This window comes from Tauraco erythrolophus, chromosome 23, assembly GCF_009769465.1.
Source record: "Tauraco erythrolophus isolate bTauEry1 chromosome 23, bTauEry1.pri, whole genome shotgun sequence".
NCBI classification, from domain to species: Eukaryota; Metazoa; Chordata; class Aves; order Musophagiformes; family Musophagidae; genus Tauraco; species Tauraco erythrolophus.
Window position 1 is genome coordinate 6,895,290 of NC_141487.1, and position 14,632 is coordinate 6,909,921.

Sequence of the window (14,632 nt, forward strand, 5' to 3'; positions counted from 1 at the left end):
GGTGAGCTCAAGACCTGGGGCTTCAACGAGCACCACAGCTGCAGCACTCTTCTTCAGCCAAGCTCAGCAGCAACAACACGCTCTGTTTAATGCAATTCTTCTCTTCAAGGGTCGCTGTGATGTCAACCTTAAGAACAACCGCAACCAGACACCACTGCATCTGGCTGTCATCCAGGGACATGTAGGGATGGTGCAGCTGCTGGTCAGTGAAGGCAGTGATGTCAATGCTGAAGATGAGGACGGCGACACAGCCATGCACATTGCCTTGGAACGGCAGCAGCTAATGTCCGTCATGATGGAGAAGCGTGAAGGGGAGATGGGGTTGTCCCTCCTTTCCCAGGTGAGCTGGGAGTAGGAGAAATTCCAGCACCAAGAGCAGGAAAATGCTTGATGTTAGAATGACAGAAAATAGTGGGATCTAAGGCAGGGAAATTGTGTAAAGCCAGTCCACATGAGGAGCATGGAAACAAACCTTACTGCTTACAGGAAAGCAAGAATAGATCCTCTGAGGCCTCCGAGGGTATGCTTGAATTTATAGTGTGAAACTTCACATAGTCAGACAACAATTCATACTGTCTCCCTGACATTTTTATTAGCATTGTGTGCTTCTTTCTTGACATGGGAAAGGTCATGAATCCAGTTGCAAAGCCAAGAGTCCTGGGTTTAATTCATGCCACAGAACCACAGCAATTAATTTCTGTCCAATGGCATGGAAAATATGAGGATAGCTAACCACAAACACCCCAGTTATCTGCAGATGTAGAGCAGAATGTGAGAGGTGAGACTTATCAGGCTGAAGAATAAAGGCTACGTTGTTACAAGGCCTGAACTGGATTTCACTGTGTTTCTCTGTGTTCATGGATATATAAGGCCTTTCAGGAAAGGCCTTTGATCTAGAAATGAGTGCATGTTATGCCAAGGACTGGAAGCTTAGTCTGGCTTTTTGGCAAAGATATTAAACTAGCCTTTCAAAGTGTTCTGCCATCCATGTAAATACCAACATGTGCACACACTAGATTTGCAGTGCAATCTGAGAGAGAAAACATTGGTTATACTCTGTGAATGGAGTGAGAATTATTCCACGGAAGGGATAATTTAGTACCCTGGAAAATTTGGTATAGATTTTTTTATTGTGGTTTGAAATGATCAGAATAAATTAAACCAATGATCTGAAGGGCTACATGTGCCAAACCACCCATTCCTCCTTTCTACCTGTCGGTGCTTGAAAAAGCCTACCACATTGCTGCTCTTCCATTCTGCTCGTTACCAAGCTACCAGTGTTGATAGCGTGAGTTGATGGCTGAAGTGCAGTAGAAGATGCTCTGGCCTCAGGCTTGTTGAGCCATTCACATTCCACAGAGACACCCCACACCAGCTCAGCAGTCACTTCTTTCTTCTGAATTTCTCTGCCTGCAAATTCAAGCAGATGGGTCAGCAGCAAGGGTGGGTTCTATCATCTCACTGAAAGTCTGCATGACAGCTTTGCTAGCTCCTGGGTGTTGGCTTGTGCTAGGGCCAGCCAACAGCTAGTCCTGGATGCAGAAAATCTTAAAGCAACATGAAGAGATCTATGCATGTCATTACCAATACTGCTTACAGTAACATTATATCTAAATACTGTAGACTCCTTCACATCTAATTTTACTTTCCCTGATCTACATGCTCTAGTCTTTTAAGTCAGTGGAAAATGTTTGTTGACTTCAAATTAGTTTGGATAATGTACACAAAAACTTGGCTTTTTAAATAGCTGTCACTTAGGGCTCCATACACCAACTGTTCATCAATTACTGGGTACTGTGGTGTCTTCCTTTTTGCCACCTGAAGAACTGAATGCCTATCACTATGATTAGTACTGGTTAGCACCAGTTAGGACTAGCACTCTTGCTCCTACAGTGCGAGATTTGAATCTGCTGTTTACTTGGTGAAGGATCTTTTTGTGTTTTCAAAAAAGAATGCTAAATTACACTTTGAAATGGTAAGTAAAAGAATTAAGACTTTGTTTAGAACTTGATACAGATCAAGACTACAGTAACAGCAACTTTTTGTATTAACAGAGTGTTTCTCAACATCTTTTAGCTGCAGGCTTCTGGCTTTCTTGGAAATGTAGAGCTGAATGTTGGAAGTGCAATTGCATGTTACTTAGCACAAGAAGGAGCAGATATTAATTATGCAAACCATCGGGGAAAGTCTCCCTTAGACCTCATTACAGATGGAAGGATTGTCCAGATTGTCAAAGACTTCTCACAGAAATTCAGGTAAACCATGTGCTCTGGAAACTAGCTACAGTATGCTTCCTGCAAAATGCAGAGGGCTCCCACGGCGCTGTGGTGTCGCTGCATGCAGCTGTTGTTTCAGGAGAGATGAAGCATCTTTGAAACACTTTGGATCTCAGTCCAAGTACCCCCTCTTTCACCTGAGCTGGTTGCTGACCCTGTGTTTCTGGAGGGATTCTTTAAGGGTGCATAATGCCATTTGAAAGAGTTGGGAAAAGCAGATTAATACTGCTCAGTGCAAACTTGACCTCTTGACGTACAGAGAGCCCTGAGACAGTCTGAGAAGGCTGGCCACTGAAGCCAAGGGCAAATTCTCTCTTGCAGAGTAATTCTGGGGTGTTTTACTTTCATTGTATTCTGCAGTTATAGATATTTCAAGTCTAAACAGAGAAGGAAGTGCAACAAAAGAGTGGGCACCAGAATTTGCAGAATTTATTCCAGAGCTAGATAAATGCTTGGTTTTCAACTAATAAGAGAAATAGCTGAGAAAATGCCAAAGGGAGAGTAGCAAGTTAAAGATGGCCTTATCTCAGGTTCTAAGAAATGTTTGTTTGGATTTTGGCTTTGCAAACATGAAGGCAGAGTTCTGTTTGATCTGAGGGCACAGACCCACAGTCATGTTACCACTGGAGGAGGAACCATGCAGCAGCCACTGTAATTGGCCATGCTTCTGGTCCACTGTAAGTAACAGGTGAAATGTGTCCCTTCAGATATCTTCCATAGGAATTTTGTCAGTGGAGTATATGCTGGATTAGGTTTTTTTTCTTAAAGAATGCCAGTTCTTTCGGACTGACATTTCTTACAACGGTGTACTGGTTTCAGCTTCTGTGTTGAGGTTTGACTGGAGGATTTGGGTGCGTGTCTGCAGAGTTGAGGCAGCCCCTGCAGACTGAGTGCTGCACGCGAGATCGTAGGCTGAAGTACACCGTTGCGTAGCCCAGCATGGCGTACAGGAGCCGTCAGGACAGGGTGGTTAGCTATACCTTCTCAAGCCATTTGGGTAGTCTGACTGAAATTAATAGCTCTAGAAGAGGAAGAGTATCTGGGGGTTTATATGCATTTATCATGAAGCGACTGCTGCTTTGGTAGGAAGCTAGATTGCAATTTCCCCCCAGAAACTTACTGACTTTGTATCAAAAGACCAAAAAGCACCCCTTTGCAATACTGCTAGGGGCCAGGGATTTCTTGACGGTACCGGAGACATTTGCTAGTAAATGGCCATTTTTGTCCTTGCTGTTCAATCATTAATTATTCTTGCAATTTAGGGAGTAGATCTAGTTGGCAGATGACCACCTGGTGGGAAAAGTAATGGATGGATTGGATGCTGAGGACTTTGGATTTGGGGCTCATAATGCCAGGACAGAAGTCTGAACCTGAGCCTTTATTATGTAAGAGGCAAACTCAGACAACCACCCCAAGCACTTTTCAGGAGTGTGGGATTGTGGAGGATCCTTAGGGCTGCACTTTTCAAAGGGCTTCTACAACTGACTCCTCCCAGCAGGTGACTGTACTGTCCATACCTCATTGTTGCCCTCCAAAGGAGCAGTTTCCTCATGTAAATATTACTCATTCCTACTCTTTCCCTTTCTTTTTAGATAGATCCAGTCAGAATCCCAGCTACTAGAGGCTGAGTTGGTCCCACTAGGGTAGTGGAGGTTCACAAATTTATGCTACCTGAGCGTCTACTGCTCTATCTCAATGTGGAGTGTTTGCCAGGGATCGGTACAATCTGGTTACTGAAGGAGGATCTGGTTACTGAAGGAGGACCTGGAGAATGTGGCTCAAATTTTATTACCTGTTCATGGTTGCAGGGAACAGCAGGTTTCTTCAGACATCTCAGCCGTCACCTGCAGCCTTCGCCATGTGCACATCACCCCCAACACCATGACCAACCTTAGTGTCTCGAGTGTGGCAGTCCCCACAGAGTGCCTGGTCTGCTCGGAGCTGGCCTTGCTCATCCATTTCTTCCCATGCCAGCACAGTATTGTGTGTGAAGGTAAGTCTGTTCTGTGTTTTTTTTCCTTTTTTTCCTAATTTTTCTTTCCCATTCCACCACATAGCTTCCCTAGCTGGACTTCCATAAATCAAGCTCTGTTTAGACACAAAGCTATTGTGTTGTTTGTGTCCTGAAACAACCCCAGCATGATTTCAGCACCAGCATCTCAGATAAGGTGTCCAAAGCTATCTGTGAAAAGCTCTGAGTGTTCTGACCACCTGCTGATTGGGACTCCAGGCAGGTTTGCTTGTGCTTATAGATGTCCTGAATAATTCAGAAAGAAAGCTGGATGTTTCAGTTCTATCTGGCAGTGCTTTATGGTCAGAAACCACCTGAGAAGGATTTCCCTCTTCTCTGGCTTTTGTTACTGGTTTGCATTTCGATTGTTTTAATGGCAGTCTGCTCAACTATGTCAGCAAGTTTATCTCGCAAGGCACTCACAGCCTGACCTGCAGGGAGTTTGGTAAGGACCGTATGCCAGAGCTGCAAAGGGCTGTTTTGATCTACAGTGCAGCAATTGCAGTAGCACAGAGCATTGAGGACTTAAAGGTGTTGGATTTGCCACTGGTGTAGGAAAGACTAAGCCGAGAGGCTAGGATGTAGCTCAAAAAGAAGCTAGCATCCTCGTTTCTGTGCAGAAACAATCCCTTACTCATCCAGGGAGGTCTCAGATTGTTCAAAGCTGATGTTCTTGAGTCTATCGTCTTCCTCTTGATTCTGGCATCAGTGGGCTTAATTGTCATCTCTTCTTGTATCATTCGTGGTAGAGTGCTCCAGGAGAATGAAGAAGTGCATCAAATGTCAAGTGACAATAACCAAAAAACTGAAACAAGGTATGTTTGCTGTTCCTTCTGTTAAGTGCTGTGGGAAGGGTCCTGCACAGCGTTAGTTTGAGCAGCATCAATGATTTTCAGTGAAATAAGCATAAGAAAGGGAGTTGATTTGTTGTTGTGTTTGATTTTTTTTTTTTTTTTTTTTTTTGGTATGTGTGCACCTATTGTATTGACCACCTTTAGAGAGGAAAAGGTAGAATCTCTCAAGTGTTGAGGGCCAAGCTCAAGCTGCATAGACAGGACAGGACATTTCAGAAAGCTTGTCCTGTGCCGGGCTCATTTTGTGTGTTGAAAGCAAAGATCAAGTTCTCCATGTGTCAATCGAACCGTTTTCACAGACAGTAATTTAACACTGAAAATTTGTGAGAAAGGAAAAATTACGTCTTGTGAAAGCCTTGCTTCTCCCTTGGCTGAAATTTCAGTGCCTACACAGGGCTGGCATTAGCCAGCTATCCAGGAATCATTGAGCTGGATTGTTTTGATAAAGTTCTTTAGCCCAGTGTTAAGCAGATTGTCTTCTGTCCACATTACTCAGTGTCCAGAATGGGCAATATTGTGCATGTCAACAAGCTAGTAGCAGGTTTGCACTTGCCTTAGAATTATTGTAGGTTGCCCACTGAAGCTTTTTCCGTAGTAGTTGTGAGAGTTGATGTTTTTCTAGCTGAGATCACTCTTAGATCAAGTGCAAATGAAAATGAATTCCATGTCCTGCTGCTCAAGGCTTAGCATTGTGGACTCCTTTTTTAGAGTCAGGCTATAGGCTTGTGACTTGATGCCTGGACAAACACGTAGGGAAACCAAGAATCTGTCACATGGCATTGAACCTACACAGCTGGCAAAGACAGAAATCCTCTTTGGAACTCCATAATGCAAAAAATAGCAAACTAACCTGATGGTAGGCAGGAGCATTTGTCTTTGCTACAGACTGGCAAGAAAATAGTGATGAGAATTCCAATTGAGACATTTGCATGCAGATTTCTGCTGGAGGAGGAACATCAAGGTCTCTTGAGATTATCAGCAGGACTTCCCTATGAGTGATGTCTTCAGTGTTTGCCTTTAGCAAGCTCCCTGTCCCCAAACTTGATTCACCTTTATGGATTTGAAATCACTTCTTGCACCACTAAAGTGCAACTAATTCCAGAATGTTGGGGAAAGGGACATCTATACTGAATTGTAAAGCTACCTAATCAAAGATTGAGGAGTAGAAGATGAAGAGTGGCTGTATTAAGCTGAAACCAGGAGGAGCCTATTTACCTAAGCTGGCAGTTATCCAGGATTTGAGGATCATTCATTTCATAGAGTTGACCAAATGACTCTGTGTAGCTTCATGTATGCAAAAGGCAATGTAAGTGATGTCAAATGGTTTCTTCTTGTTTTACCTTGTGCGTCCCGAAAGACTTAACCAGGAATTTGAATCCCAAATGAGAACAGGAGACTGAGAGAACGTAGTACTGACAGCACTTTAAGGATTCCTGGACTAGCATGGCAGAATATCACATCACAACCAGCTTTGAATGTTTTTACTTGAAGGTAGCAGCCGTATATTCCAGAACACCAAAGCAGGACGTTTTAGACAATGTTTTGTTTCCTTTAAAAAAACCCCAACAAATTCAAACAAAAACACATGCACACACAAACCAGCTGAGCGACTAAATGGAGGAAAGCAACACTGGCCAGTCTGTAAAAAGCATCATCTCGGGCTTTTTATTTGAGGAATCCCTGGATAAGGCTCAATGAAGAGAGTTTAGTCTGAACTAATTGCTGCTCTTGAGGGTCAGAGTCTAATTAAAGAGGTGCTGCATGAGGTAGAGCACACTAGTGACTAACACTCTTCCTGCTCTCCACCCTGCAGACAGCACCGAGGTGGAGTGCAGCCCAAGCGCTGAATCCACAGATCAGAGGAAGCTCATGGAGGAGCTACAGAACCGCTACCGGCAGATGGAAGAGCGCATCACCTGCCCTATTTGCTTCGATGACCAAATCAAACTGGTCTTCCAGTGTGGACATGGCTCTTGCCCAGACTGCAGCACAGCCCTTACTGTCTGCCCCATCTGCCGACAGGCTATCCGGGAGAGGATTCAGATCTTTGTCTAAGGATACGCTTGCTTCCCTTCCCATTCCCACCTCCCTCCTTTACTCCCTTTTTGTTTGCATTTTAGATGAGAAACGCTAGTCAGGCTGATGTCTTTGGCTACCTGCAAAGCCATCCTGAAGAGAGAGAGAAGCAAATAATTGATGTGACTTGGGTGGAGATGGAGGGAGTCCCCTCTGCTTACCATGTCATAAGGCCAAGGAGAGGTGCTTGAGGGCAGGCAGCGCCCTCACCCCTGCTGCTGATCCGTCAGAACGACTTGAAGTGAAGAACACTGACCTGTCTACTGAAGGCAGAAGAGACTTTCAGACCAGAGGCGAATAGGCTTCCGTCTGCCGATGTTCTCCGTGGCATCCGACTCCAGGGACTGCGTCGAGTCTCGCGCCCTGCAGCGTCAGGAGGGATGCGCCGTGTGCCGTGGCAGGCGATGGCACAGCATACGCTTGCTCTTCACGTGAGGAGATACCAGAGGACATCAGTGGTGGCGTCAGTTGTCCCAAATGCCTGTCGGTGGTAGGGAGGTCATGTCCTCGGACAGCATGCTCTCTGAACTAGCACTTGTGGGCTCAGCAAGAGCTTGGACTGACAGAGACAAATCTGGATGTAACGAGATCCTAAAGACAGAGTGTGTGCCTTAGAGAAAGTAGTGAACACCGATTGGAGAAAATATGTTGTTACAACAGATATTTCTAACCTCTAAGTGACACTCTTCTTCCATATTTTTTTTGGCACAACCGTGTGTTCAGAGACTCCTAGCTTTCTATCCATAATGCCAAAGGCAGGTGTTAAATACTCCAATCGAAGTGTAAAGAAAATAAATAGTAATAATTAAGACATGAGAAAAAGGGATTTCATTTTTGTTTCTTTGTTTTGCAGCAAAACTTAATAAAATAAAATATATATTTTCCTGAGCATTAAAATGAATGTACAAGCAGTAGCTGAAATATGGATCCAGCTGTATTCTGTTTTTCAGCTGTCTGACTGAAGAAATATCCACAGAGTCCATCCTGTAAAGTAACTGTTGGTGGAAGTGGCAACCTGTAGGGCTAGTGTGCCGTGCGTGTGTGTATGTATACATATGTGCTTGCCCGTGTGGTGTATACCTATAATGACACAATTATACCCAAGCATACTGTTTGTTACATGTTGCAAGCAATATTTAAAAGAAACAAAAATACTGTGTTCCTCTACTATCTTTGTTCATTAGCAGAGAGGTGGCAAATCTTTTTAAGAAATTTTTAACCTTGTGGGACATATGGTAGTTATAGGAATATTTGTTACTTCTTCATAATCCCTTGGTGTTGTGAGAAAGTCTTATGTCACAACCTCTGACTCCTATAGACAATCTTTGTCAAAATATTCACTTGAGGCTGTTACGGTTTCAGTGGATTTTTTCGAGCTATGAAAATGGATCAGATTTAACCCCTAAATTATATACTTGGTTTAGATTTAACACCCAAATAACTTAAAGCTGAATTTCAGAATCAGAGGTGCAGATACTCATGTGCTTATTTCCTAGGAGTTTATATTAGTGTAAATTCCTTTAGAATACACGGGACATTTCCCCCAAATGTTTGCTGTATTGTGGTAGGGCAGCAATAGAAAAGTACTGTGCAAAGGCTATTTTCAAAAAGTACAAAATTGAGCCATTTTGTAGCGTAAGAGCTGCTTTATTTGGTGCAAGTGAATAATTTTCCAGACTATATATTACCCCAACCCCATGCTAAGTGTTTTTTGAAATACAGTTCTTTCACAAGCCTCTACATCAAATCCAAAAGCAGTTTACTGAAGGTAAAACTGATCAATGCTTTATCGTGTGTGTTAAATGTATGTGTGCTGCCACTTGGGGAAGAGGGACAGAGGTGGCAAAGTGTTCAATGTCTATTGCATTATTTTTATCTCTTAAGCTTAAGGTGTCAGTTCATTCGGGGAAAAAACAACAGGGAGCATCTGCTGCTTTTTTTTTTTTTAATAATATCTTTGGATACTAAATGAAGAGAAGCTTCCAAGTGAGTATTCTCCCTAAAGGAAACATTGTAGGAAGATTGAAGCCTTCAACTTCCAAGCTGTGCAGCTGTTGCAGAAATGGAGATTATTTTTTTTCCTGGCTAATGAAAAGAGACTTTGTAGGGAAAGAAGAGCTCTCCTCCATTTTATGTTTTAATTTTTGTAGTTCATTTCCATTTCAAGATCGCCAAGTTAGAGATGGAATTTTGCACAGCACAATATACCTTTTTAAGAGCTACAGAAACAGTTTGTAAACGTCGCTTTCAGTTTGGGAGTGTATTCTTTCATTTCCCTGTTCCTGCTGTGATTGCTTTTGAGGAGCAAGAGTAGTTGAAGAGTTAAGCACTGTTTTGACCCTTTCATTTTCCTAGTAAGAAGAAGGGAATTGCTGCATCACAACAGAGAAGAAACAAGATGTTCAGTGGAGCTGCAGGAACAAGAGATAACAGAAGGCAAGCAGATGCCCGTATGTGCCAGGTATGTTTTTGGCAAGCTCTGCCACCCGTGACGGGCTCAGCTCCCTGGGAGTCTGAGGCTTTGGAGAAGTGAAGAAGGTTCTGCTCTTTTATCTTTCCTGATAAATCTCCTTACATGGAGGGCCAGGATTAGAGACTTGTGGCCAGTTGAGTGCTGTGCTGGGTGAAACTGTTAGATGAAATAGCAAGTACACAAAGCTAGCTCACGTGTAATCTGACCTGTACTCTCAACGTGCAGAACAGATTCTCTGCTCCAATCCGGGCTTGAATCTGAAGTACGAGAAGAAAAAGATATCTAGTAAGCAGGAAAAGAGCCAAGAGCCTGGACTGAGATTAGGAGCTGCGTTAAATTTAGCTAGAGATTATGAGAGAGGAAAGGAGAGGGCAAAGTGGGGGATGATGTTCCTCCCCTTTCCCCTTTTGCTACCAGTTGCTATTCTTGCTGGTTATAGGAACAGCAAGGGGCTGAAGAGAGGCAAGGAGTTGTCAGAGCAGTAGGCAAATGCTCCTTTAAAGACAAGAGACAAACATCATCATTAGTTAACTTGAGTAACTTTCTGATGATGTTCACTACCAGTTGGTCTCTCACAAATGAGACTGACAGGTCTTTGGCAAATGAGCTGGGGAGCTCCTTGTTTTCACTGGGGCTTCTGCCATCTCCTGAAACGCAGCTCTGTCCCTTGCAGCAATATACAGCGGTGGTTTTGAAAAGGAAAGATGTTGCTGAGTCTTTCTGCTGTAGAACTTCAGATGCAAGAGGGCAGCTTATCTGATACTCAGAACCAGGGTTTCTAAAGTACTTCCTTTGAAAGTGTGGCCAAAAATCCACGTTTTACAGACAGCGTGAGACTGAGGGAGATCACTTGTTGAAAGGCAAAGTCAGGAAAAGAACCCATCTCTCCTTTGATTACGTTCCTGCTAGTCCATGCTGCTCCCAGGATTTCAGGAGGATTGGTCTGTCCACAAACTGATTACAGATTATTAATGTAGCCCAAAGAGTAACAACAAAAATATCCCCGCCCAGGGAAGCAATTCTTACTCCATTATGGATACACTCTATTATCTGTGTATTGAGAAAAATTTCTCCCTCATTTCTTTCCTGCAATTCTACTCGCTACGTGGACGTAACTGGGCTGCTGTGCTTCTGACTAGGGTCAAGACCATGTCTCTTTGGTGACACAAGGTCAGGCCAGTACAGGCACTTCTGTGAGCTGGAGCTCCAAATTGACAGTTAAGCAAAATATTCTGTTTTCTTTGCCAGCTGGAGCAAGCCCTTGTTTTCAGCTCATTTGCTATTCAGCAGACCATGGATTTTTCTAGGAACATCAGCAGATGCTGATCACGAGGGGCTGCATGACAGAAAGTGGGAGAATGCTTGGGGACTAAAGAACGTTCTTATTCTCCCTGCTACAGCAGAAACAATCCTTTTTAGTCTGTGACCCACTGAAAAAGTACAAGTTTTAACTGCTCTTCCCACTGGAACCGCGCAAGAATGTTGGGTTGTTTTTCTTTTCCCCCAAGTTGTGAGGCGAAGGGATAAATATGTAAGTGGCTTTTAAAATAAGAGCTATATGAGGATTTGCTAATTCTTTTCACATGGGCCACCGAGGAGCCAATATGTGGTAAATCACATTCAGCTGTGTGCACTTCCCCTCCCCTGCCTGCGGCCTGGATTTGGACTGGTGCCCTAGAGATGAAATGCTTATGCTTATGCCTTGAGCCATCAGACACGATCAGATGTCAGGTCCTTCTTCTTTTCCTGTCTTCCCCACCTCCATGTAGAAAGCCTGGTTCACAACAGGGGAAGCTGATGAGTGCAGTTTGTTCCAATGCTGAGTAAAATGCATTTAATCCATGAATAAATAAGAGGTTTCATGAGAGGTGAGATTTATTTTGGGGAATCAAGGTTTATTTCAGGGCCAGGCTGGATGAGGCTTTAGGCAACCTGGTGTAGCGGAGGGTTTCCCTGCCCATGGCAGGGGGGTTGGAACTAGATGATCTTTGAGGTCCCTTCCAACCCAAACCATTCCATGATTCTATGAGTCGGACAGCTGCAGTTTAGCACTGACAGTGGTTCTCTGTGTAGCACCTCTTTGCAGGAGTACAGATGTGTTGTAATAAATTGTTCTTGCGTCGTCTTGGGGACTTGAATGAAGTAGTGCCAGTGTGCTTCCTGGCCTGCTGCAGCAGAGCTACCTTTCCTCTTAAAAGTGGCAAACGTAGCAGAGAGAAACATTTAGAAATGGTGCTGAAAGTAGCATTTAATGTTAACAATGCTGAATAAAAGGGAGGAGAGAATGCTAAGAATAATCCATGGAAGTGAGAAATGGAAATGGCCCTTGGGAATGTAGCCATATGTTGTGCATTATACAGCAGCTCCACTTTAAACTAAACATTTCGGCAATTGAGATTGAAAAGAGCAAAGCAAGACTGAGGTGATTTAATAAGGAAAGTGTATTGTGTTGTGGAAATGATCCATTCCTTGATGTTCTCCGTAGTCTCTGATGGACCATTGGTAGGTTTTATGCAACATTCATTCCCTTCTGACAGCTGTTTAGAGCCTGCTTTTTGATGTGACGTTTTTCGCCTGCAGAGATCTCAGAATATGAATCACTGACTGCTTAGAAAATCCCAGCTCCCTGCAAATGATATCCAGGTCTTGGTCACTGCTGCTAACGGTGTGAAGACAAAGCAAAGTCAGTTCTGTACCCTGCCTTCTCTTCCTATTCCCCGTTACACCATATGGATTCCCTCAAAGTGTAATGTGTTCCATTGCTTTTAGACACTGTGCAGGAACCAAAGCCAGGAATGTTTTTCTGTCCAAATATAGTCAGGATGACAGTTCTTGCCTGCAGTCCAAACCAAATATCTGCACTTGAGAACCTGAGACCTCTCAAATTCATCAGAACTCTGAACTCAGAGCGGCGGTTCTCTGCACTGTGTAAGAGCGGTCGTTTCAGGGGCTCAGGCTGCCTGATGAAGCACGGACAATACTTTCACCTGTTGGAAAAGACGGAGATAAAACTCTAGAGTTCTGACTAATTTCTTGCCCTTGACACAGGACAACACTGGCTCCCGGAAGGGAGTCTGGGGAGTTGTCTGAAGCATCTGAGAGAGGCTTAAATTCTGACAAGTGCTGTAGATTTGAGGCTGATGGCTGCATTTTAGAGTCCTTTAAGCAGAAGTATCTCTTGGGAAAAGCATGGTATTCTTAACCCAGGGCAGGGAGCACAGATGAAATGCCAACAGATGTGCACTCTGGTCTTAATAATCATTAAAATATCCGCAGAAGAGAAGAGCTGTGCTTGAAATTTAACGACAGTATTAATGAACTAAGCATAAACCTGAAATTTTGCTTTTTACCAGCAGCAGCACTGAGGATTCTGGCCAGAGTTTGTGCACCAAGGAATCCAGATGCACAGTGACTTTATCAGAAGCATTAGGTTAGTGTGCACAGCATTAAGTTCGTGTGTCTCCCTTAGCTCCACAAGTTGCATCTGTAGGTTCTGAATACCTCAGTATAAGAGCTTTCCTCATCTGACTCATTGCCATAATAACTGAGATTTGTCTTGGCCTTACTGCTGAGCTGGTTTCTGAGCAAATATTTGGCTTAAATTTTAGAAGTTTTGAAAGTATTCTGCAGCCAGTGGTTTGCTCAAGTTGGATGCACAGGCACTGAATTTCTGTGTGGATAGGCACGGTGTATTCCCAGCATATGGGGGAAAGTGAACTACGTGCTTTCCCAGAAACCCTGCACTCTCACTTCTGATCCATCGAGGTATACTTGCTACCTTGACAGGGGAGTGACAACCTAAATGTCACAGAGGTCGTGAATCATCTCTGCAGCTAAAGATTCCTATTCACCCACCACATGCAGCCCAAGAAGATAAATGGTTAATATACAATATGGTCTCTTTCCCCATTCAGAATACCTCAGTAACTCATGGAAAAAGCCTTGGCTGTGCTAAACTGTAGTAGCTGCATGAATAAGTATTTGGAAACAATGAGGTCCTCAAGAATGTGCTTTTACTACAGCTCTAGATACTAATTTTTGGGGGCCGGGATCTGAGATGAGGTGTATTTTAGAAAATCTTTTAAAACTTTCTTTGCATTGGGACAAAGGAAATTCTTAGTTCCCTCAGGCTATGTGCTTGTGTGAGTTCTCAATCTATGCCCTAAAACTCAGGTTCCTGTAGTCATCTTCAGAAACAGCAAGGCACAAACTGGGTCTTGGAAGATTTCAGTTTTCTGCTCTGCAAGATTCCATGCTTGACCTCAGGCACGTCTTTTTTCCTGCACAGTACGGTCCTAACCTGTAAGGTGTGGGTAACAGCACTGCCTTCCTGCCTTCAAAACTGACGTGAGATTAACTGCTCTGAGAGATGCTCAGATACTCTGGCAAGTGGAGAGGGCTGTGTAACAGTGCCTAAGTTAAAATCTTTGTCAAACACTGCTGACTCTTACTAGCCCTGTGACAGGCGGATGCAGCACCTAATGCTTTTACGCAGTTCCACGACTGAAACTCAATGTTCTTCCAGCGCTGTGTTTGCTAGCAGTATTTTTCTTTCTGAAGAACTGTTGGCTGAAGTTTTTGAGCCCCATTCCAAGGCAGGTTTTTACTTCAAGACTGCCTTCTCAATCAGTCTTTCTGCAGATGTGTTCTCGTCTACAGAGTCTGACAGAAACTTGTTCAGGGGACTTGAGACACTGATAAGTTTAGGAGCATGTTGTTACCAGTTTCTCATTTTGTATTGGGGGTCTACAGCTTAAACCACAAATGGAGATGCATTTGCACCAATCTGGAGCTCCAAATAAAGCAGCTAGAAAGCTGCAGCCAACAGCTGAGATGAGCCAATAGCTCAGACTGCTGCAGCAGTTGATTTTGCGCACAGGAGTTCGAGCCCTGTACCCTTGCTTTCTGCTCTTTCTCTTCCTCCTAGTTCCACCTTTGCTTT

At 43.7% G+C, this 14,632-nt stretch overlaps 1 protein-coding gene across 2 annotated transcripts in view; it reads left to right on the forward strand.

Moving 5' to 3' along the window:
* The window catches only part of MIB2 (MIB E3 ubiquitin protein ligase 2), a 47,452-nt gene extending 39,334 nt beyond the window's left edge, over nucleotides 1–8,118 (forward strand). For both annotated transcript variants that reach the window (XM_086625565.1, XM_086625566.1), the window contains 5 exons: nucleotides 110–340; nucleotides 2,077–2,255; nucleotides 4,085–4,269; nucleotides 5,037–5,102; nucleotides 6,955–8,118. In XM_086625565.1, the coding sequence (XP_086481691.1) occupies nucleotides 110–340; nucleotides 2,077–2,255; nucleotides 4,085–4,269; nucleotides 5,037–5,102; nucleotides 6,955–7,196 (903 nt within the window). In that variant the 3' untranslated portion in view covers nucleotides 7,197–8,118. The remainder of the gene's footprint in view (nucleotides 1–109; nucleotides 341–2,076; nucleotides 2,256–4,084; nucleotides 4,270–5,036; nucleotides 5,103–6,954) is intronic.
* The last annotated feature ends 6,514 nt before the right edge of the window (nucleotides 8,119–14,632 follow it).